This window comes from Drosophila innubila (genome assembly GCF_004354385.1).
Source record: "Drosophila innubila isolate TH190305 chromosome 3L unlocalized genomic scaffold, UK_Dinn_1.0 0_D_3L, whole genome shotgun sequence".
Lineage (NCBI taxonomy): Eukaryota > Metazoa > Arthropoda > Insecta > Diptera > Drosophilidae > Drosophila > Drosophila innubila.
This window is the reverse complement of record NW_022995376.1, coordinates 18622808-18643723: the sequence shown is the minus strand read 5'-3', so window position 1 is coordinate 18643723 and position 20916 is coordinate 18622808. Positions and strand designations below refer to the sequence as shown.

The following is a 20916-nucleotide window of genomic DNA, read 5'->3' as shown; positions in this document are numbered from 1 at the left end:
TTAAATATTACAGATTCGATTCGACCTCTCGCTGCCTTTTTGCGGCGCATTTTGTGTTTTTATTGGTGTCAAAACAAAAGAGTCCAAGATGGAATATTAAATAGTTCAAGAACGTTTACAAAGTAATTGATTTATGCGTTTAAATGTTGATGCTCTTTAGCTTGCGATTCAGGTCGTTGAACTTCATAATTTTACGCACAAAGAAATCACCGTAACGATGTGAGACCTTTGTGTCAGCAATGTGGATCATATCATCATCAATGTAGAAATCGAGCTACAAATTAAAATAAACCAATTAGTAATACTTCGAGTTAATGCTGTTTGCGTGTACAACTTACCTCAGAGCCAGACTTGAAGCTGCCCTCGAGGCCACTGGATCCCTTGCTCCAGACCAAATTGCGCATCTTGTGTTTAAAGCAGAGCAAACGAATAAGCAGCTTCGACACATCATCATCGCTTGCATTGGGATCGATGAAGGAGGCCAGTTTGGTCAACGGCAATGTGGTGTAGAGCTTCAGATACGAACGGGTGGTAGGCAGATCCTTTTGCTGGCGTACTTCATCCATGAAAACGAGCAACTGGTGCTCCATTGGGTCCTTGACGTAATCCTCCATGGGTGCATCGGCGGCTGGGGGGCAGGGGCTAACAAATCGTGGACATGCAAACACAAAGAATGACTTGAACACATCCAAATCACCGCACTGCATCTTAAACATGGCGTCATGGTAGTTCTTCTCGCGTAAAACTTGCTGAATGGACTCATCAATGCACTGAGGATGCAACACCAGGCAAATGGCCAGCAAGTGATACATCTGTTCGGCCTGTTTGTTGATTTGATCGTTCTGATAAGAGCGAGTGCTGTACAGCTGCTTGGTGCGCTGAATGTACAGCAGGATGTCTGAGAAGGTCCTAATGGCATCGGCGTAACGGCGCATCATCATGTAGGCGAATCCGACATAATACGACGTGGATATCTGGCAGGCGGGTATGTGCGAGTAGGCAGATTTTTTGTGGATCTCAATGGGTTCCAGCACCTTGATGGCCTGGTAGTAGTCTCCCAGCAGGGAGTGCACACGCAACAGACCGACCAGCGAGAAGTAGCCCAACATCTTGTAGAAGCCCAGTTTGCCAAAGTCACCGGCGACGGTTTGCGGGTCAACGCTCTGCGAGATGGCTTCCAGCTGCTTCTTGATGTTGGAGATGTCAACCAACGAATGCAACACGTTCAGAATGCACAGAATGCTCCAAACATTGCTGTGGTTCACACACAGCTGTTGAATTTCGTCCTGCGACTTGTCGGTCAAACGTGCACTACAATGAGATTACAGATTATATTTAATTTAATAATTTAATGACATCCTGCTTACCGATACTGCGCAAAGTTCTGGAACTGGTAGACAAATTCATCGACAAGCTCCCACAACCAGATGTCGGGCAGTTCAAGCATCACGGGATTCTGAGCCGAAATGATCAAATTGAAGAAATCGCAATAGTTGAAGAATGAGTTGATGCGCTGCTCCAGCTTGGGACCGCCAGGAATGCGGGCGTGGATGTGACGATAGTACAGCTCCTTGTAGAGTATCAGAAACACCTTATCGTTGTCTACAATGGCGCCAACCTCCTGCTCCTCCGGCCAGGCACTCTTATCAAAGTGGTGATCGCTGATCTGCGGGAATGTATTCTCATACATGTTCTGTATGTCATAGAGATTCCCCTCCTTGATTGCCTGGCAAAAGTTCATGAGAAAGAACTTGACATTCTCCGGCATGCGGTTGGCGTAGTAGTTACGCTCGTACTCCAAATCCAGTTGTGGATCACCGGTGTGCGCATAATCATCGTAAAAGTCCTGAAATATACGAATTATTTATACTTTTTTCTATTGTTGACGTTAGCGGGCACAACCGAAAGTTGGGTTATGTTTTTTCATATCTCTGACTTGCGATTTTAGACAATATTCGCGTCGCGGCATTGTAATTAAATTGCAAACACTCACCGTATTGCCAAAATCTTCACCGCCGTACATTTTTAATATTTATTATTCGTTTGCTTCACAGAAAAACCAAATTACTTTGCAACGTCTGACAAAACACGCCAACAATTTTTTCTGGCGTAGCAGAAAGGGTACTCAATCTTGTCGAATATTCCGATCTGGCAACTTGTTCTAATTGAGGCTGCCACCCTACAAAATTTTTCGATCTGGCAACTTGTTCTAATTTAATAAAAAAAAAATTTAGTTGCAACTACAAAAATTTGACTAAATATAAATTTTTCTTATTTTTGAAGCTAGAATTTTTTAAATTTTTGCAGAATTTTTGTTAGAATTTTTCTTGATTCTTTTATATTTTTTTTCATCAAAATGTTAATTAATTTCAAAGATATTTTTTTTTTAAAATTGCATAAACTTTTTGGCTAAAACACAGTTGTATTTCGATTTGTCTCGATTTTTGTTCGTTCATTTGAATCTGATTTATTCTACAATCACAATCAATGCAATAGGTGGCGCCACAACAGTTAAACAATTGCTGATTTTAAATTTTAGGTAATGATGACAAATGCAAATGCAATAAGTTTGTTAATAATTAAAAAATTGAGGAAAAATTTTAATTCGAAATAAGATAAAATGAAGGTGTTTATTTTAATGAAGAATTGAAGTTCGTCACTCCTCGGGGAGAGAAGTTACATATTTAATTCTAAAAAAAAAAATATCAAAGAATCGGCAAAATTCGAACAAAAATTCTACAAAATTAAAAAAATTCCATGTTCAATAATTAAGAAAAATTCAAAAATAGGTGAAATTTCTTGGGTGTAAAATGGTATAAGTTGCCAGATCGGGAAATTTTTGAAGGGTGGCACCTCACACCAGTGCTGCCAAGTGTTTAGGGTGAACAATAGCTGTTTCTGGCTGAAATAGCAATTTTGAAATTTTTCTATCAAACTGAAAACAGCCAGATCTAGCTATAAAATAGCTTAGTTGACAACAGTGCTCTCGCCGAGTGAGACAGACGTGCTGTGTGTGTCATCGAAACGGGCAGAGTTAATTATTTTTTGTAATAATCAAACGTGAGGCGCTCTAGAAACTTGTGCGAGTGTCGGGAATAGTATAGGCGTTTCTAACAATAATAAAAGTGAAGTTGAATTAAATAAATAAGCATCAATTAAAGTGTTATTTGATCAAGTCGTTCACGTTGACGACGCCAGTGCTGCGGGGTTGGCAAAACAAGTTGCCCCTTCCTACTGGCCAAGACTTTTGGCTGCACCATTTTAATAAGTGCATTTGACTGTGAAATAGATCTGTGAAACGCCACATTGAATTGAATATAAATGTGTCTTTAAGTCAATACTGATTGGTGATTTGTTCAAACAAAAGCCAAAATGAGGCAGGCAATTAGAACGACGACCACTTCAACAATTTCCATTTGCTGCTGCTTCTTACTGCTAAGCAGCAACAGCGTGGGAATCGCACAAGCAGGTAATATGAATTCAAAAAATAAATATCACACTTATAGATTTTTAAGAATATTGCACAGAAAATAAGAGTTTTAGTTGCATAAAAATGTGAATTGTATTAAGCCAAGTTTAGGGCGTGTTCCCCAACGCTGAAGACTCGTCATTTTCATTTTCTTTTTTGTTTGTGCTTCGCTTATAACTCTCTGCTTCTGTCTGTGTCTCTCATTCTCTGTAAATGTGACGATCGCGCTCGCTGTTTCCTAAAACTCGTCTCTCGCGCTCACGAGATCCAAACACTGCTTACGAATAGCGCTGGCAAAACAAAACCAGCAAACAACGCCTTTTTTCTCGTTGTTTCGTTTTCTCGTTTTTTGAACTTATTGGAGTAAATTTAAATGGAAAATTGAAATTGGTTGTTGCCGGCATTTTTCACTGCGGCAACTGAAATGCGCATGCGGGGAAAAATGCATAACCAAACTAAACATAAAAAAAATGAAAAACGCATTTTACACGTGTCTTCTCCATATGTCAACTAAATAAGCAAATATTTTGAAATGTTCCGTTTGGTTCTAATGAATTATACGCTGGCAACAATAAACAATTAAAGTTCATATGCAAACATTTTATGACTAAAAATAAACAATTCCCCAAAATTTTCATCGCTTTTCATGCCATTGAGAGTCGGACGGACATACAGACGGACAGACAGACAGACAGCCGCAGACTCTTTGCTAATTTATTTCCATGCTTATAATTATTTCTCGGCCAAGGCGCGAATCATCCACACTTCACATTTCAGTGGGCCAAAAGGCGGAAATTACTTTTCAAAATCGGTCACGTCATATTTATTTCATTGAGAACATTAGCCAGATTTTTTATTATGGTACATTGTATGTATGTAGTTCATGCGTGTCTCTTATTACGATAAATGTGATTGCCAAGTATAATAATAAAAACTTTTGAATTGCGTGTAATTTGGCGATTATGTAAAAAGGTAAAATGCTTTTCTTCGACTTAGTTGAGATATCAGAAACTAGTTCAAATTTCTAGCTCTACCTCTATTGATTATTTTTCAAAAAATGTCTTGCGTGTTTCAGTTGTTTACTTAATGCCCCTTCCAAGTGCTTGTCACAGGTCTCCTAGTTGGGTTGGGCGTACTTCTGTATATAAGGATAGATGTGTGCGTATGTCAGGTATATGTATATCAAGATTGACTTTTGCTAATCTGCTACATTGTTTTCCCCAAGGCACTGCTTTTTTATTTCAACCGTTGCCTGAACTTTGAGTCAAACTCAAAGTGCACATGAACTCTGATAGCAGAAGAGTATTACTAAGGGTTGTTTTTATTGCTGTGGCGCTGTGTTTACATAGGAACTGCACCCACAAAGACGACAAAGACACCAACTCGTCGCCAGCTTGGGGGCGGGTTGTCTGAGACAGACAGACTGACAATTGTCGACGCAAGGATTTCCGTGCTCTGTTATCACGCCTGCTCGCCGACTAAGTGGGCACTTTTCCCCCCCTCCACCCTCCATTGCAGGCAAGCGCATAATGTCATGGCGACCAAATATTTACACAAACAAAAGATAAGGCTAGACAACAAATTGCACTGCAATAAATAAATGCAGTGTTTACCCTTTCGTTCGCTTATTTATTTATTGCTCGTAAAAATAAGCCATAAAACGCCACATGACCGCTTGCCGGCCAAGGACCCAAATATGAAATGCCACTCAAAAATTATAATTGAAATTATGTACGAAACTCAAATGTATTGGCTGTTGTCCAAACGTACTACTTTTCTTCTTTTTTTGTTTTGGAATTTATTCAATTTCATTTATTTACGCTTGTGACAGTTCTTATACAGTTAGTCAAGTAATTGTTCTGACAAAACTAAAAACTCACATTCTTTATTTTGCAAACAAAGCATTTTCATTTTATTTGCTTATTTGATTTTATTATAGTTGCTTAAGCTAATTTAAATAAAGTGCGAATGTGATTTATTTCTTTGGCAAAACAAATACTTGACCAACTGTATGTATATTTGTGGCCAAATAACTAGGTCAGACACGCAATATTTACTTGTTCCCTGTCTGATTTGTATCTTTCTTTTTGCAGATTCCTTTAGCGATTACTTTTCCGACTATGAATGCAACCAACCGCTGATGGAGCGTGCCGTTTTAACGGCCACTTCGTCATTGACCCAACGTGGCCCAGAGAATGCGCGTTTAAATGGTAAGTCCAAGTTGTAGTTGTTTCTGTTTGTTACAGTTTTCGTTGATTTCTTTTCGCATTTGTCTTTTAAACTGTTATTTGTTATGAGTTGATTAGTTTACGCTTTAGTTTTTAGTTAGCCGCCATATTTTTAAAACAAATTGTTAGCGAGTTGACAACTCTACTCGCTGCACAGACTGCTAACTCGTCGCAGATATGTCGCCGCTTGCCGCTGAATGACAGGTGGAAGAAGAAGCAGCAAATTAGCAAATTAGTTTATTGAGCGAAAACAGTCGAAATGTTTAGCAATTTTATAGAATAAAATAGATCGCACTGAGATCATATTTGCACCGGCAATCCAATGAACAAACATATCTGCACACGTTGGGCATTCGATTTGAGCACATGGACGCCGACGCTGCCGCAGCTGACGCATGCCGTCTCTGTCATCCAGCCGGAGGAGCGGACACGTCTCATGAAGTTTCACTTCATCGACGACTTTCTGTCCTCGTTAATTGGCCGCCTACTAATGCGCAAATTTGTGAGCACGTGCAGCGGCGAACCCTATCATCAAGTGCACTTTGAGCGAGATGCACGCGGCAAGCCCTATTGGGTGCAGCAGGGTCAGGGAGAGGGACAGAAGTTAAAGGGGACAACAAACGCACTCAGCTTCAATGTATCACATCAGGGAAGTCTGGTGTTGCTGGCGGGCATAAGGGGTAACAAAGATGACCCCGAATTTGGCATTGGCACGGATGTCATGAAAATCGAGTACAATGGAGGCAAATCTCTGGCCGAGTTCTTTCGCCTAATGCAGAGCAAGTTCTCGCCACAGGAATGGAGCTACATTGGCAGGCCACAGCACAATGAGGGCGCTCAGCTGAAAGCATTTATGCGCCACTGGTGCCTTAAGGAGGCGTACGTCAAGGAGCTGGGCGTGGGCATAACTGTGGATCTGCAGAAAATCAGCTTCGCCGTGGACACAACTCATCCGTTGGAGGAAGCCGTCTCGCCGCTCTGCGCCACAACGCTACGCTGCAATGGCACACCCATGACCCAATGGCATTTCGAGGAGCATTTACTTTCACACAAGTACTGTGCTGCCATCGCATTTCGCAATTGTCTGCCCCACGACAATGCCAAGTTTGAATTTGTGCGTTTCGAGGATCTGATTGAACAGAGCAAAGCCTCCGCTGAACAGCCAGATGTGGTGGCATATTGCAAGCAGGCGCTACTCAAGCCACAGAAGCGACATTCTTAGAAATTAGCATAAATTTTGATTCTGAAATAAATGTAAATAGATATTTGATAACTTACTTTTGCCACATAATGTAGCTCCAATGTCGACAGCTGTTAGCATGTTCCCAGTCTCTATTTGCTTGCTAAAAATAACAAAACAAAAGAAAGCAACGTAAGCCGGAAATATGATTAAAAGGCAATAAAACTAAATGTAGGCGCTCGTGGCCCGCTTGTAATGGACTCCAGACATGGGCTAGACAACTTTGTTTGTTAAATATATGCGCAAACAGGAGGGTAGCAACTTGGTAGTTAGGTTCAGATTGTTTTGTTGTTTTTCTTGCCTTTCCTTCTTTTTTTTTTTTTTTTTTTTTTTGGGGTACTTCCGAATTGTTTACCAAAGTTTTGTCGATGGAATCTTTGATGTGGCATTGAACCCAACTCGAGCGCAATACAGTTCATATAATCCCCGACGATGCAGGATATACACAATTCACACAGTCTTTGGTCACACCGGGCCCATTAGGGAAACAAAAGCAGAATCCCGACTGTGGCAATTGTTTATGCTCAGTCCGCCTGCCATGTCCATTTAGTGTTAACACCAGCACTTGGGCTCACCCTTGTTCTAAAGCGATGATTCCCACTGCAAATGCAGTTGCGAATTTTGCTTGAATGACTGAGGAGGGGTTGATCTCACCCCTTGCCTACATATGTGGAGGACCTTTTGCTTGTAAGGGTCTCGAACCCAGACCACTTGCAGCTGTCAAGCGAAATAGCCTTAAATTATATCCTCTTAATTGGCAGGCAGGCAGGCAGACAGAGCAATAAAAGGATGCCCAACATTTGTCTATAGCTAATCGACATGCCATTTGAGTTTACAATTTTATTTTGGTTTTATTTTGATTTTCGATTTTTAAATTATCATTATTGTTGGACAACTTAAGCTGGCACCTCTTGGTCAGCCAAGAACTCGGACTTTGATCAGCGTCTGATTATTGATTTGGGTCTGGTGAAGAATGTCACGCACATTGCGCTGCAAGGACGCCCGCACAGCAATGAATATGTGACCGAATATACCATTAGTTATGGCATCACAGATCTCGAGTTTGCCGACTATAAAGAACCGGGCGGCAACACAAAGGTAAGCGGAGAAGCAACCCACCACAACTCACAACTCTAATCCAATTCATGACTAAATATGTGTGTATATATATGTGTGGAACTGGTGGTGACGGTGGTGGCATGACACATTTAAGTCTGTTTATGAGCTGGGGCTAAAACAGCTGCAAAAATCTACAGATTTTCATTAACATTTTATATTTTATTTGCATTTCGGCTTGAGTTTTATTTACTTTCCTTTTTTTTATTTCTTAAATTATTTTGTTTTTTGTTTTTTGCATGTTTATATTTGCATGGTTTTAAAAAAACCTATTTTATGCTTGTACTTTGTTGTTTTCTAACGCACATTGCCCTTTTAATAAGCGCTTTCTCTTCTAATCACCTGAATTTTAACCCATAATTGCACCCGGTGCAGGTAACTCCGCTTGGACGCCCGTCGAGAATACGTATAACCATTTTTTAACACTCGATCTGGGCGAGGCGGTCATGGTGCGTAAGATCGCCACCATGGGACGCATGCACACCGATGAGTTCGTGACGGAGTACATTGTCCAGTATTCCGATGATGGCGAATATTGGCGCTCGTATGTTAATCCCACGAGTGAGCCGCAGGTACTGTGTGACTAACTCTAGATTTAAGTTCAAAAAGATAAACTAAACTCAAGTAAACTAATAATTAAACTAAGCTAAATGCACATTCGCACATTCTATTTGATTACGATATGCTAATATGAGATTTTTAACTACATCCTCAGATGTTCAAGGGCAACTCGGATGGCAATTCCATACATTATAATGTATTCGAGGTGCCCATTATTGCACAATGGGTGCGGATTAATCCCACTCGCTGGCATGATCGCATCTCCATGCGTGTCGAGCTCTACGGCTGTGAATACAGTAAGTAAACTATAATAATAATCAATTAATTTATTTGAAGTCGACAAAACTATTTTAATTAATATTTCGGAAGAATAAGCATACTTAAATAAATCATAAATTTCAATTTCAAATGAGATTAAGAATTGACAAATTAATTTTTTTTAAATATCGAAATTCCGGTTAAAATTTAAAATTTGTAAAAATTTGTTAAGTAAATGATGATAAAATTGGGAAATTAAACAATTGATTTTTTTTTTTTTTTAATATAAATATTGAAATTTAATTTTGACCGAAAAATACAATTTATTTGTAAGGCTATGTTATTAATGAAATTATTTTGATTTGTCAGCAGCTAAACAAGCAATTCCAACAATTATTATTTTATTTCACATATTTAAATCTATCATCTTTTATAGTATCGGAGAATCTCTACTTCAATGGCACTGGTCTGGTGCGTTATGATCTTCGTCGTGAGCCAATTGCCTCATCCCGGGAATCAATACGTTTCCGCTTCAAGACCGCCTTTGCCAATGGCGCCATGATGTACTCCCGTGGCACTCAAGGCGATTACTATGCCCTGCAGCTGAAGGATAACAAAATGGTGCTGAATCTGGATCTGGGATCGGGCATTATGACATCGTTGTCGGTGGGCAGTCTGCTGGACGACAATGTGTGGCACGATGTTGTCATCTCTCGAAATAAGCGTGACATTATTTTCTCTGTGGATCGTGTTATTGTACGTGGACGTATTCAGGGAGAGTTTAGTCGATTGAATCTGAATCGAGAGCTGTATTTGGGTGGAGTACCCAACGTGCAGGAGGGTCTCATTGTCCAACAGAACTTTTCGGGTTGCCTGGAGAATATTTATTTGAACTCGACCAACTTTATACGCACTATGAAGGACAGCTACGATCTGGGAGAGGCTTATGTGTACACTAAGGTGAACACCATATATGCGTGTCCATCGCCTCCAATTTATCCTGTTACCTTCACGACACGTCGATCGTTTGTAAAGTTGAAGGGTTATGAAAACTCGCAACGTTTGAATGTCTCCTTCTATTTCCGCACCTACGAGGAGAGCGGTGTGATGGTGCATCATGACTTCTACTCTGGCGGGTTTATCAAAGTATTCTTGGAGTTTGGCAAAGTCAAGATCGATCTGGTGGCCAAGGACAAGCCACGCATCATTCTAGACAATTATGAGGAGCAGTTCAATGATGGCAAATGGCATTCGTTTGTGCTTTCCATTGAGCGCAATCGGCTCATTGTCAACATCGATCAGCGGCCAATGACAACGACCAAGAATCTACAGATATCTACAGGACTTTTGTACTACATCGCCGGTGGCAAGGATAAGAACGGTTTTGTGGGCTGCATGCGTTTGATCTCTGTGGATGGAAACTACAAGTTGCCTCAGGATTGGGTGCAGGGCGAGGAAGTCTGTTGTGGTGATGAGGTGGTTGTCGATGCCTGCCAGATGATCGATCGCTGTAATCCGAATCCCTGCCAACACAAGGGTGTGTGCCATCAGAACAGCATGGAGTTCTTCTGCGATTGTGCGCACACAGGTTATGCGGGCGCTGTGTGTCACACCTGTAAGTTGCCAATAAATCATTGTATTGAAAAAAAAAATTAATTGTTCTATTCCTTTTTTGCAGCCAACAATCCTTTATCCTGCCAGGCCCTGAAGAATGTGCAGCACGTGCAGCAGCGTGTTAATCTGAATATCGATGTGGATGGCAGTGGTCCATTGGAGCCTTTTCCAGTTACCTGCGAGTTTTACTGTGAGTGTACTTTTATCATACACTATTTCCATAATTAAATCTCATTCAAATTTTATACAGCTGATGGACGTGTCATAACCATGTTGAGTCACAGCCAGGAGCACACAACGACGGTTGATGGCTTCCAAGAGCCGGGTTCCTTTGAGCAGTCCATCATGTATGATGCCAACCAGCTGCAGATCGAAGCTCTGCTCAATCGCTCTCATAGCTGCTGGCAGCGTCTAAGCTACTCCTGCCGTTCCTCGCGTCTCTTCAACTCTCCCTGTAAATATTCATAGCATGTGCTGATTTTCTTTGGTCAATAATATTCTGTTTTCCTATTAGCTGAAGCTGGTAACTTCCGTCCCTTCTCGTGGTGGATTTCGCGCAACAATCAACCTATGGATTATTGGGCAGGTGCTTTGCCCGGTTCGCGTAAATGCGAGTGTGGAATCTTGGGCAAATGTCACGATCCGACCAAGTGGTGTAATTGTGACTCCAATTCCCTGGAGTGGATGGAGGATGGCGGTGATATACGTGAAAAGGAGCATCTGCCAGTGCGTGCCGTTAAATTTGGTGACACTGGAACGCCGCTGGACGAGAAGCAAGGTCGCTACACGCTTGGACCCATGCGCTGCGAGGGAGACGATCTCTTTAGCAATGTGGTTACGTTCCGTATAGCCGATGCCTCAATTAATTTGCCTCCCTTTGACATGGGACACTCGGGTGATATCTATTTGGAGTTCCGCACCACACAGGAGAATGCCGTACTGTTCCATGCCACTGGACCCACGGATTATATCAAGTTGAGCTTGAATGGCGGCAACAAACTGCAGTTCCAGTATCAAGCAGGCAGCGGTCCGCTGGGAGTTAATGTGGGCACCAGCTATCATCTGAATGACAACAACTGGCATACGGTGAGCGTCGAGCGTAACCGAAAGGAAGCGCGTCTGGTTGTTGATGGCTCCATAAAGGCGGAAGTGCGCGAACCACCAGGCCCAGTACGTGCTCTTCATCTCACCTCGGATTTAGTCATTGGTGCCACAACCGAGTACCGCGATGGCTACGTCGGCTGCATCCGTGCGCTGTTACTCAATGGCAAAATGGTGGATCTGAAGCAGTATTCAATGCGTGGTTTGTATGGCATCAGCACCGGCTGTGTAGGACGCTGTGAGTCAAGTCCTTGCCTCAACAACGGCACCTGTATTGAGCGCTACGATGGTTACAGCTGCGACTGCCGTTGGAGCGCCTTCAAAGGGCCCATTTGTGCAGATGGTAAGTTAAGTTTTTCTCTACTTTTAAATATTTTTGCTTATGCCTTGTCGTCTTGCAGAGATTGGCGTCAATTTGCGTTCCAGTTCTATTATACGCTACGAGTTTGAAGGCTCCTTCCGCTCCACAATTGCTGAGAACATACGCGTGGGCTTTACAACGACCATACCTAAGGGTTTCCTGCTGGGATTCTCTTCGAATTTAACTGGCGAATATCTGACTATACAAATCTCAAATTCAGGTGCGTTTACAAAAATTTTAATGTTAGTAGAATATTTTAAATAAATCCATAACTTTGCCGTATTTAGGTCACTTGCGTTGCGTCTTTGATTTTGGCTTTGAGCGTCAGGAAATCATATTCCCTAAGAAGCATTTTGGTCTTGGTCAATATCACGATGTGCGATTTATGCGCAAGAATAGTGGATCAACGGTGGTGCTGCAAGTGGATAACTACGAGCCTGTGGAGTATAACTTTGATATTAAGGCCTCGGCGGATGCGCAGTTTAATAACATTCAATACATGTACATTGGCAAGAACGTTTCGATGACTGACGGTTTTGTTGGTTGTGTGTCGCGTGTGCAATTCGATGATATTTATCCTCTCAAGCTGATGTTCCAACAGAATCCTCCCAATAATATCAAGTCCCTGGGCAGTAAGTGTGGTGTTGATATTACAGCTAAATTTATTTACTACATTTGAATATAATTCTTAGCTCAATTGACCGAAGACTTTTGCGGCGTTGAGCCGGTAACGCATCCACCCATTGAAATTGAGACCAGGCCACCGCCATTAGTGGATGAGGAGAAGCTACGCAAGGCTTACAATGAAGTGAATTCTGTGCTGCTCGCACGTAAGTTACTACTTTGACATAAAAACAAAGATTGTGCTCTAATTTCTTGCCTTTTTATTGCAGTCTTGCTTGTCATACTTTTCCTGTTGCTCTTACTAATGTTCTTCCTGATTGGTCGCTATCTGCACCGACATAAAGGCGATTATTTGACGCATGAAGATCATGGCGCCGACGGAGCTGATGACCCCGATGATGCTGTGCTCCATTCGACCACAGGTCACCAGGTCAGGAAGCGTACAGAGATTTTCATCTAAGTTCAAACATCACAAGATCCGCAATTCTGTTGAAAATCAATTGCCTTAAACAAACAAACAACAGCAACTCACAAAGGAGTCATTGGACTTATTCAAAAATATGTACACACACAATCAAACAAATTAGAATATGAATATGATATGATAATATATTATCAAGGCTTTTTCCAAACACTGCCAATTATATTGGGCAAGTTTAATGCTTCAAATTTGGTTAACAATTGGTTGCTATTTACATACTTACCTTATCATATTTTACCGTTTTAATTTTGTTGTTTAATGGCATTCTATTTTATTTTACTTTTGTACTTCGAACTTTGAAATCTCAATAGTCATCCAAAACCGTCCATTTTTGTTTAGTTGACTTTTATACATATTTTGTTTACCAAATTAAGTTAAGTCCCCGTCAACCAGCCAATTACATTTATGTACTGTACAATTTTACATAAATACATAGACATTCCATTATATTTAATACGAACTTTTTCTCTCTATATACTTATAATGTAAATCATTTCAAATGTCTTCTAATTTACAAAAAGATAAAAACGAAACAAGTGAATCATTTTGTAGTAAAACGAAATGCTAAGTTTTAAACATTTAGTAACAAAATGAAAACGAATTGTATTTTTGGAAAATGCAATTGCATATTTGAAATATACTTTAACATATGTATATATGGAAAGAACTATTATATACACTGTGTGTTTACACAGACACTGACATAATAAAGAATTTTCAAATTTCAATAAAATTAATTATAAATACAAAAAAAAAGTGGAAATCTTTTATGAACTTACCAGGTGGTTTGTTATCTATTGAAACTACTTGATGATAATTTTTTTCAGTCTCTTAATGTTTATTTAATATAATGTTGTATACTAAAAATATATGTATATGTATGTATATCATTTTGTGTGTGTGTATACATAGTATTTATAGGCTATTCCATATTTCATATTATCGCATGTATTTCTGTATAACAATATCGTTTAACGCTAGTTTTGATTACTACGGGGTTGTTTTATTATTATTATTATTATTCGTTTAATTTAGTAAAATTTAATTATTTTTTTTTCTACTACGGTACTGGAATATTTCGGTTCGTGTCTGTGTATAATAATACTATATTATCCAACAACAGTCTAAATTGCATCTAACGCTAAGATAGAATAACACTGGGTGGGTTACAAAATATGCAATACTTGGCAAAAAGTTGATGTGGAGGTCATTATTTAAAATGTATTCATTATTTCATTATGCCTTGTCATAGCTTATGCTAATTATTCGTTCATTCGTTGTACTTATTTTAATTATCTGTAAGTTTCGATATTCGATTTAATTTTTACTGATATTACTGATCGATTAGCTGCACCCAGCCAGCGTTCGTTCGAATAGATATGGTATAAGATCTTCTATTTGTGCCTAGAGCAATTGTGTAAGGGATATTTATATGGATATGTTTCAACAGAGCATCGGTCAACGTTTCTAAATGGAAGCCAACAGTTTGCCGCATTGATTATGTACTTTGATTAGTATTAGTTGATACTACTTAGTATATGCCTCGATATTCTATTTTTTTGCGCTTGAACAAACGCATTTGCTCCAAAGAAAAACTATCACAAATCGTCAATTGCAAACAAGAATAGAGATTACTATAAGCATATAAGGGCGTGGTTGCGCCCGCCCACTTACTGACAAGAAGTGCAGCATATTGTCCACAGTCCATCCCGGCCAAGCCATCCTCTAGTTATGCACATTGCTGTTCGCCAGCATGCGATAATGATTCAACAGCATCAGGGCAGCGTCCTGAGCGGGTTTTATCTTGCCATGCACCTCCTCATAGGCGCCCAGCAGAATTCGTTCTCACAAAATCGTGCAGAGCACAAACATCAACGATACCAAGCACAACATGGCCACAATGTCCCTGTGCAACTTGCGATCTCGGTAAAATGGACGCGTCGAGAAGCTCTCACTTCGTGCCTTACGCAGCAGCCAAAGCGGTATGAAGAGGTGCAGTAAGTCCGGCAGCATAAAGCCAATATCTCGCACCACCTGATGCGCTGCCCCCTCACCACGCACCACATTCATGAAGAACTGATCGAAGCTGCCGGCGAGAATGTGCAGCAAAGCGATACCAACAATGCAAAAAACTTTCTTCGGCTTCACGACGTTCGTCGTGTTGGCCAGGTGCATCACTAGCACCGTGGAGAACAGCTCTGTGATCTGCAAGTAGAATAGGATTTTTACAATTTGAATTAAATTTTCTTTCGTCAAGTTACTGATGGAAAATTCAAAAATATAAATGAAATATTGAACACTTTTAAATTTACAACTCCACATTTTGAATGAAATTTAAAGTAATATAGGATATCGTAAAAAGTATTTAATTTCACATTTATGCCATTAAGTTGCAGCTTTAAAGAAATCTTCTGAAATAAATTAACTACAAATGATTTGCCTTAATATTTGTTGAGCTTTCACAACCATTTGAAATGGGAATTGGCATTGAAAGTACTTGATCCAATGGCCAATTGATGTGGCTCATTAACGTGCCGCAAGCTTGAAGTTGCCGTTTTATATTTTTCAAACCGCTTCAAACTTGTTCCTTGGGCATTTAACATATTTTACACGGCCAACGGCAGTGCATGACTTATCCTTATATCTATCTAGAGTACTCGGACTTGTACACGTAATTCAGCGTCTGGTGGGCGTTCCCTGAGTTCCGGCACAAGTTTAGAAGTGGTGCACGTGTAGAACGGATGAAGGAACAGGAAAGTTGAGCTCAACACGAACACGGCGCATATTGTGGAAGTTTTGAGTATCGGCATTTTGAGCAGAACTTTGCTAATAAATTATGAATAGCCGGTGTCCATGCACACACACACACACACACATACACATGAATGACCTGGACTTGGACTCGGACACGGACTTGGGTGAAGAGCTAAGCTAGCTTACCGTGAAGAACAGTTGGTGATTCCATTGATTGTAGTAGTCGTCGTTGTAATAGTTGATGTACGCCCACCAGGCGTAATAGTGCGAGAAAATCGAAAGCAGGAAGAGGAGCAACATTGAGTATCGCACACGTTGTTGCAGGATTAGGGCGATGAGACGCTTGATGCACTCATAGAGTGCAATAACGGCAAAGACCGTGAGTATCCACATCTTGAAGCTATTGGGCGTGGCATTGAAGTACATGTGCTTGTAGGCAGCCACTCCCGACTCGTAGGGGCCCTTGAATACTGTGTCCCAGCAGGAGCATGTACAGAAATGACGGTCCACATAACGTGCATAGTTCTCCCAAAAATACCACAAAATGACTATGTGAGCCGGCGGTATCAATGCGGGCGCCAATGAGCCACAGGCGGTGGGCAGCCAGGTCACATCAAACATCATTCTGTTGTCGAAGGCCAAAGTAGTACTGCTCAACTTTAGGGTGTATTTGAGTTGTGTGTGACTTGACGGGCTGCCTGGCGGTCTCCTGCGATTGCTGTAAGCCTTATTAGTCCATGACCCTTAACTGCTTAAACTGAAACCAAAAAATGTAAAATACCTTCTTTAATATATTTTCAGAACAGGCATTTCTTTGATTCAAAAATTGAGAAGAGGGAGAAGAATGTGATGCGGATTCAGACTAAGAATCCGCAAATAAGGGAAAAACTGACATAAACAGAAATTAATATAATTGGTCTATAATATTTTTCATTAATTTTAAAATGATTAAGCATTTATTTTATGGGAATTTTAGTTTTATTTAATGTGGATATCAATTAAAAGCAGCCTCGAAACAGGGATTGAGAGATTCACTGGAACTAAAAGCAATTTACTGCAAACAATGACTATTAGTGTTTTAAAAATTTGTTAAATAGTGTAATAGATAAAGAGATAAATTTCTGACTTTCTCCAACCGATACAAACTTGAAATGTATTTTGCTATTTATTGAATTGTTTTCGTTAAATTATTGCCGTTTACTTGGCAAACATTTGTTCTACTTATGAAAATAAATAGCAGACCCGCAATCAGCACATTTCAATTGTTGAAATATGGTCTCGCTTTGTAACTTTGTATACGAGTACGAGTATAAATAAACATACCCAATGGAGAGCCCATTTGGTACATTGCATCACAGAACTTTTTGAGAACTTAATGCAATTCACGAGTACTCATAGGTAACTGAGAGGCCGACAGAGTTGTCACTGGGCGCAGGGACTGGTTGAAGAAAGAACCAATTATAAATTCATACGCTGGCAAAATGGCAGAGCAGAGATGCAACCAGCATGCATTCCGATGTCGATCCTCCTTCTGAAACAGCTGCCAAAAAAAAAAAGCAAAACTCTCGGTCATTAGTGCCTCACAATGTGAATAGTGGACGATGCCAAATGCAAGCTGCAAGCTGCAACTGCAACAGCATTGTCGAAAGGGTGCGGGCAACAATTTGAGGCAAGAATATGAGCGAAAAAAGTGTTACCCCAGTCCCTCTGCCTCTGCTCCTCGGCCGTAGAGTCGGACGGGCGTCAGTTTAATTAATGCCGATGCCGCTATATCTGAATCTGCAGCTGCCAGTGAAAAAGTATTTCGATTTGTTTTCCTGTTGTTTCTGTTATTGCGCCACAGTACGAATATACTTGTAATAAAAACAAAAAAAGCAAAGCAAAGCAAAAATAAAAACAAACGCAACGTGCACATTGACGTCATGGTTCTTCAATGAAAAGATTTTTTTGGGTGTTTAAATTATGGAATGCGAAAGGGAGAAAACCAAAGAACCGAACCGAAAATTAACATTTTCCAAATTGAGAACGAACTTTTTGTTATGCATGAAAGTGAAACGGCAGTAAAATCTAATTTAAATTTGCGAAATACATATTTTAATGTGAATTTCGATTGCATTGTCTGTGCCTATACAAATCATACTCATTTGATCACTTACCGCATTCGTATGACTTTGATTTGACTTTGATTTGACTTTGGCTTTAGTATAAGAAGTATAAGAAACCGCAACATTAACGAGTACATTACTTTTGTCTGATTGTGCGGTAAATGGTTAATGAATCATGAAAGGGTATCCCGTAGATTTCACATAGAAAACTTGGGAAACACATCAGTCGTATTATTTCCAGCTGAAATTACATTGATATGGGGATGAAAATATAATGTAACTATAAATTTCATTTGACTAAAGATTGAATGTGCAGAGATGGAATTTTTGTCATAGAAATTAATTAAAATGTTACGGAGAAGAGAAGACAGAGAGTATACCTTTAATAAAGCTTTTGAAAATCTAAGAGAATTCAAGAGTTTGTTGAAGTGTAGTCACAGAAATTTATACTTTCTGTACTTACAGATTTATTTAACTAAACTGTATCGTAGACTCCCTTCATTCTTATCAATATATCTAATTTCAAGAGTTCAGAGGATATTACCCTCTCGCCCTTTTGTTTGTCATGTCATTAAATTAAACTTTGCGCTACTTTGCAAAATGCATATAAAATCAAATGTCTGAGCTGTGCAGCTTGAGCATTAGGACAGACCTCCAATCTCTCTCACACAAGCACAATTTCTCTAAAGGCTGCATGTAAACAAACACCTCCAGCACCAGTAAAAGCAACAGCAGCAGCAAAAGCAACAACAGCAAGAACAACAATAATAATAATTATACTCGTGCCAGTAAAACCGTCAACAGTCAACGCGCTCATCACTTGACTTGCATTGTAGAGAGCAGAGCAGGCAACGTGCCACAACGACAGCAGCAACAACAACGGCAACAGCAACGATGGCAACGTGTCGTATGTGTAATGTGAGGGTGACACTCACTATATGCAACCCGCTGGGCTTGTTAATGTCTGGGTGTGTCTAGGCAGTCGCTGTTTGCCATTGAGTTCTGTTCTTTGCATGCTCATTTGTGTCTCCTTCAATTGTCGTTGCCAGCGCCCGTTGTTGTTGTTATTGTTGTTGTTGTTACTTGGAGTGCGACAGACGCTTTGTCTAGGCGCCAGCGGCTTTTTGTTGTTGTTGTTGCTGCCACTGTTTACAGTCAAGCCATAAAAGTGTTTGTGATTTACATATGCAACATTTAAGAGCCGGCGTTAAAGTTGCTTCGATATGCAAGAATATTACGCATACGCAGCGTGTGCGTTTGTTGCTATCAAATTCATTGAATGATGAGCTTAAGGCACGACATAGAGCTTTATATGTGACCTTTCACCCGCATAGCGAGCATGCACAGTTATATGTGTTTATATATTGAGATAAATCGCTGGCAATGACATTTTGCCACTGCCTATGCATGACGTTTGTTTGGTCAATATTTATTTTGGCTTCCATCACAATATGGTGAATCGACAAACACACACACACACAGTTACATCTACAGGCACACACAAGCACACTCAGTCAACATTCAACTATTAGGTTCAAATGGAATACAATTGTAGCGCTGTCATGTCTGTGTTGTTGATTGCAAATTGCTTTCAGCTGCTTCGACCGAAGGGAGCGCTGCATCCTCGCACAGTTGCGCACAAGTACAATGAACCAAGCCGAGACAGAGACGCAGATGGAGACGCTAACGGAGCCGGTTAAACGTCTGTACACAAAGTACATACAGCAAAGCAAAGAACACAAAATACGGGTACAGGCATTGAAAAATCGACATGAAATTATGTCGTCTAAAAAAAAATACTGAGTTGGGCTAAAATCAACTACACCCACAAATATTCACAAACTCCCACGCACACACCCACACACGTGGGAGTTGGTTTTACAGCTCAAACTTTGAATGGGATGCTGCCATAATATATACACACACCGAGAGACCCTTAAACACTCACATATCATTCCCTTTATGGCGCCGGCTCACGTTCTCTTTTTTCGCACTATTGCTGTAACATTATTTTTTATAACTTGCACAATGGTGTTGAGAAAAAAATTAATTATTTTATATTTAATGACAGGCAACGATGCACTTTAATTTGCTGTCAAAAAATCCTGGTTGGAACAACAACCGCGGGCGCGTCGTGAAAAAGCCGACTGAAATTTGTGTTATGCTGGCTGCGTGTAAATTCTGCTCTTGACTTGAACACGATGCTTCGGCGGCAGCAGCAGCGATAGCGATAGCGACAGCAGCGGCAACGAACCCATCGGCATTGCTAACGCCGGCGCCGGCGTCGTTGTCGTTGTCTGGCCAATGATTTCTAACAACAAAATACTGGGACGCAGCTCTCAGCTGTTGACACCCTCACTTCCGCCTATATATATATACATATATATATCTATACTCTCTCTTTGTACGCTCTCTGAAAAATACTGGGAAATTTTCGGTTAAAAGGGAAATGCATGCGGTGCCTTTCGTAGCAGTAGCATAACGTATACGCACTGTTGCTGCCGGTCAGACAACGGCCAATGCATTGACAGCAGTTCTGGCTTTCCCTTACTCTCACATCAACATAAAAATAGAGTATTTACATATGTACGTATATGTTTTTCTTTTTATCGAGTCTTTTTACAACTATTTTCTTGCTTCTCTGTGCACCTGTTGAGTCTGCTTCAATGGGGTTGATTTGTATACAAACAGTCAGCATGGTAATTAGATTCACTGGGGATTTATTAAGAGTTATTTTTAATAAATTATTTTATTTGATTGTAGTTTTGACAACAAATAACCTTTTACTAAATGAAGATGCTTTATGTCGATCTGTAAATAAAACACGCAAAGGGACATTTTTATTTAATATATATATATTCTTAAAATGTTTACAACAATACAATACAATTTACATTGCTAGTATAAATACAAATTAGCTTAAACAAAGTTAAACGCAAACTTAAATGATAATCGCAATGTTACAAATTTTGTCACAATGCATTTTAAATATGTTAATTAAGTT

General features: G+C 40.1%; 4 protein-coding genes across 6 annotated transcripts; 2 read left to right on the top strand and 2 right to left on the bottom strand.

The window, feature by feature from the left end:
- Nucleotides 1-19: 19 nt before the first annotated feature.
- On the bottom strand, nucleotides 20-2145 carry LOC117786265 (eukaryotic translation initiation factor 3 subunit L). The gene is made up of 4 exons (XM_034624424.1): nucleotides 1994-2145; nucleotides 1368-1846; nucleotides 339-1311; nucleotides 20-274 (listed from the first exon to the last, which is right to left on the bottom strand). Exons 1-4 carry the CDS (start codon nucleotides 2021-2023, stop codon nucleotides 140-142), a joined length of 1617 nt encoding a protein of 538 aa, XP_034480315.1. The 5' UTR covers nucleotides 2024-2145; the 3' UTR covers nucleotides 20-139.
- An 872-nt stretch (nucleotides 2146-3017) lies between these two features.
- LOC117789155 (neurexin-4) lies at nucleotides 3018-13781 on the top strand. 3 transcript variants are annotated; one of them, XM_034628218.1, is made up of 12 exons: nucleotides 3018-3469; nucleotides 5563-5679; nucleotides 8429-8625; nucleotides 8769-8910; nucleotides 9309-10487; nucleotides 10551-10676; nucleotides 10737-10940; nucleotides 11001-11930; nucleotides 11989-12168; nucleotides 12236-12580; nucleotides 12641-12778; nucleotides 12842-13781. In XM_034628218.1, exons 1-12 carry the CDS (start codon nucleotides 3373-3375, stop codon nucleotides 13030-13032), a joined length of 3846 nt encoding a protein of 1281 aa, XP_034484109.1. In that variant the 5' UTR covers nucleotides 3018-3372; the 3' UTR covers nucleotides 13033-13781. The 3 variants fall into 3 exon arrangements, with proteins under 3 accessions (XP_034484109.1, XP_034484107.1, XP_034484110.1); XM_034628216.1 differs by lacking the exon at nucleotides 8429-8625 and adding an exon at nucleotides 7839-8035; XM_034628219.1 differs by lacking the exons at nucleotides 3018-3469; nucleotides 5563-5679 and adding an exon at nucleotides 7806-8035.
- LOC117789158 (L-aminoadipate-semialdehyde dehydrogenase-phosphopantetheinyl transferase) lies at nucleotides 5883-6974 on the top strand. The gene has a single exon (XM_034628222.1). The coding sequence runs from the start codon at nucleotides 6020-6022 to the stop codon at nucleotides 6917-6919; it is 900 nt and encodes a 299-aa protein (XP_034484113.1). The 5' UTR covers nucleotides 5883-6019; the 3' UTR covers nucleotides 6920-6974.
- A 297-nt stretch (nucleotides 13782-14078) lies between the features above and the next one.
- On the bottom strand, nucleotides 14079-20208 carry LOC117789159. Its single transcript, XM_034628223.1, has 3 exons — nucleotides 19861-20208; nucleotides 15994-16564; nucleotides 14079-15258 (listed from the first exon to the last, which is right to left on the bottom strand). The coding sequence occupies exons 2-3, from the start codon at nucleotides 16429-16431 to the stop codon at nucleotides 14899-14901; spliced, it is 798 nt and encodes a 265-aa protein (XP_034484114.1). The 5' UTR covers nucleotides 16432-16564; nucleotides 19861-20208; the 3' UTR covers nucleotides 14079-14898.
- Nucleotides 20209-20916: the final 708 nt, after the last annotated feature.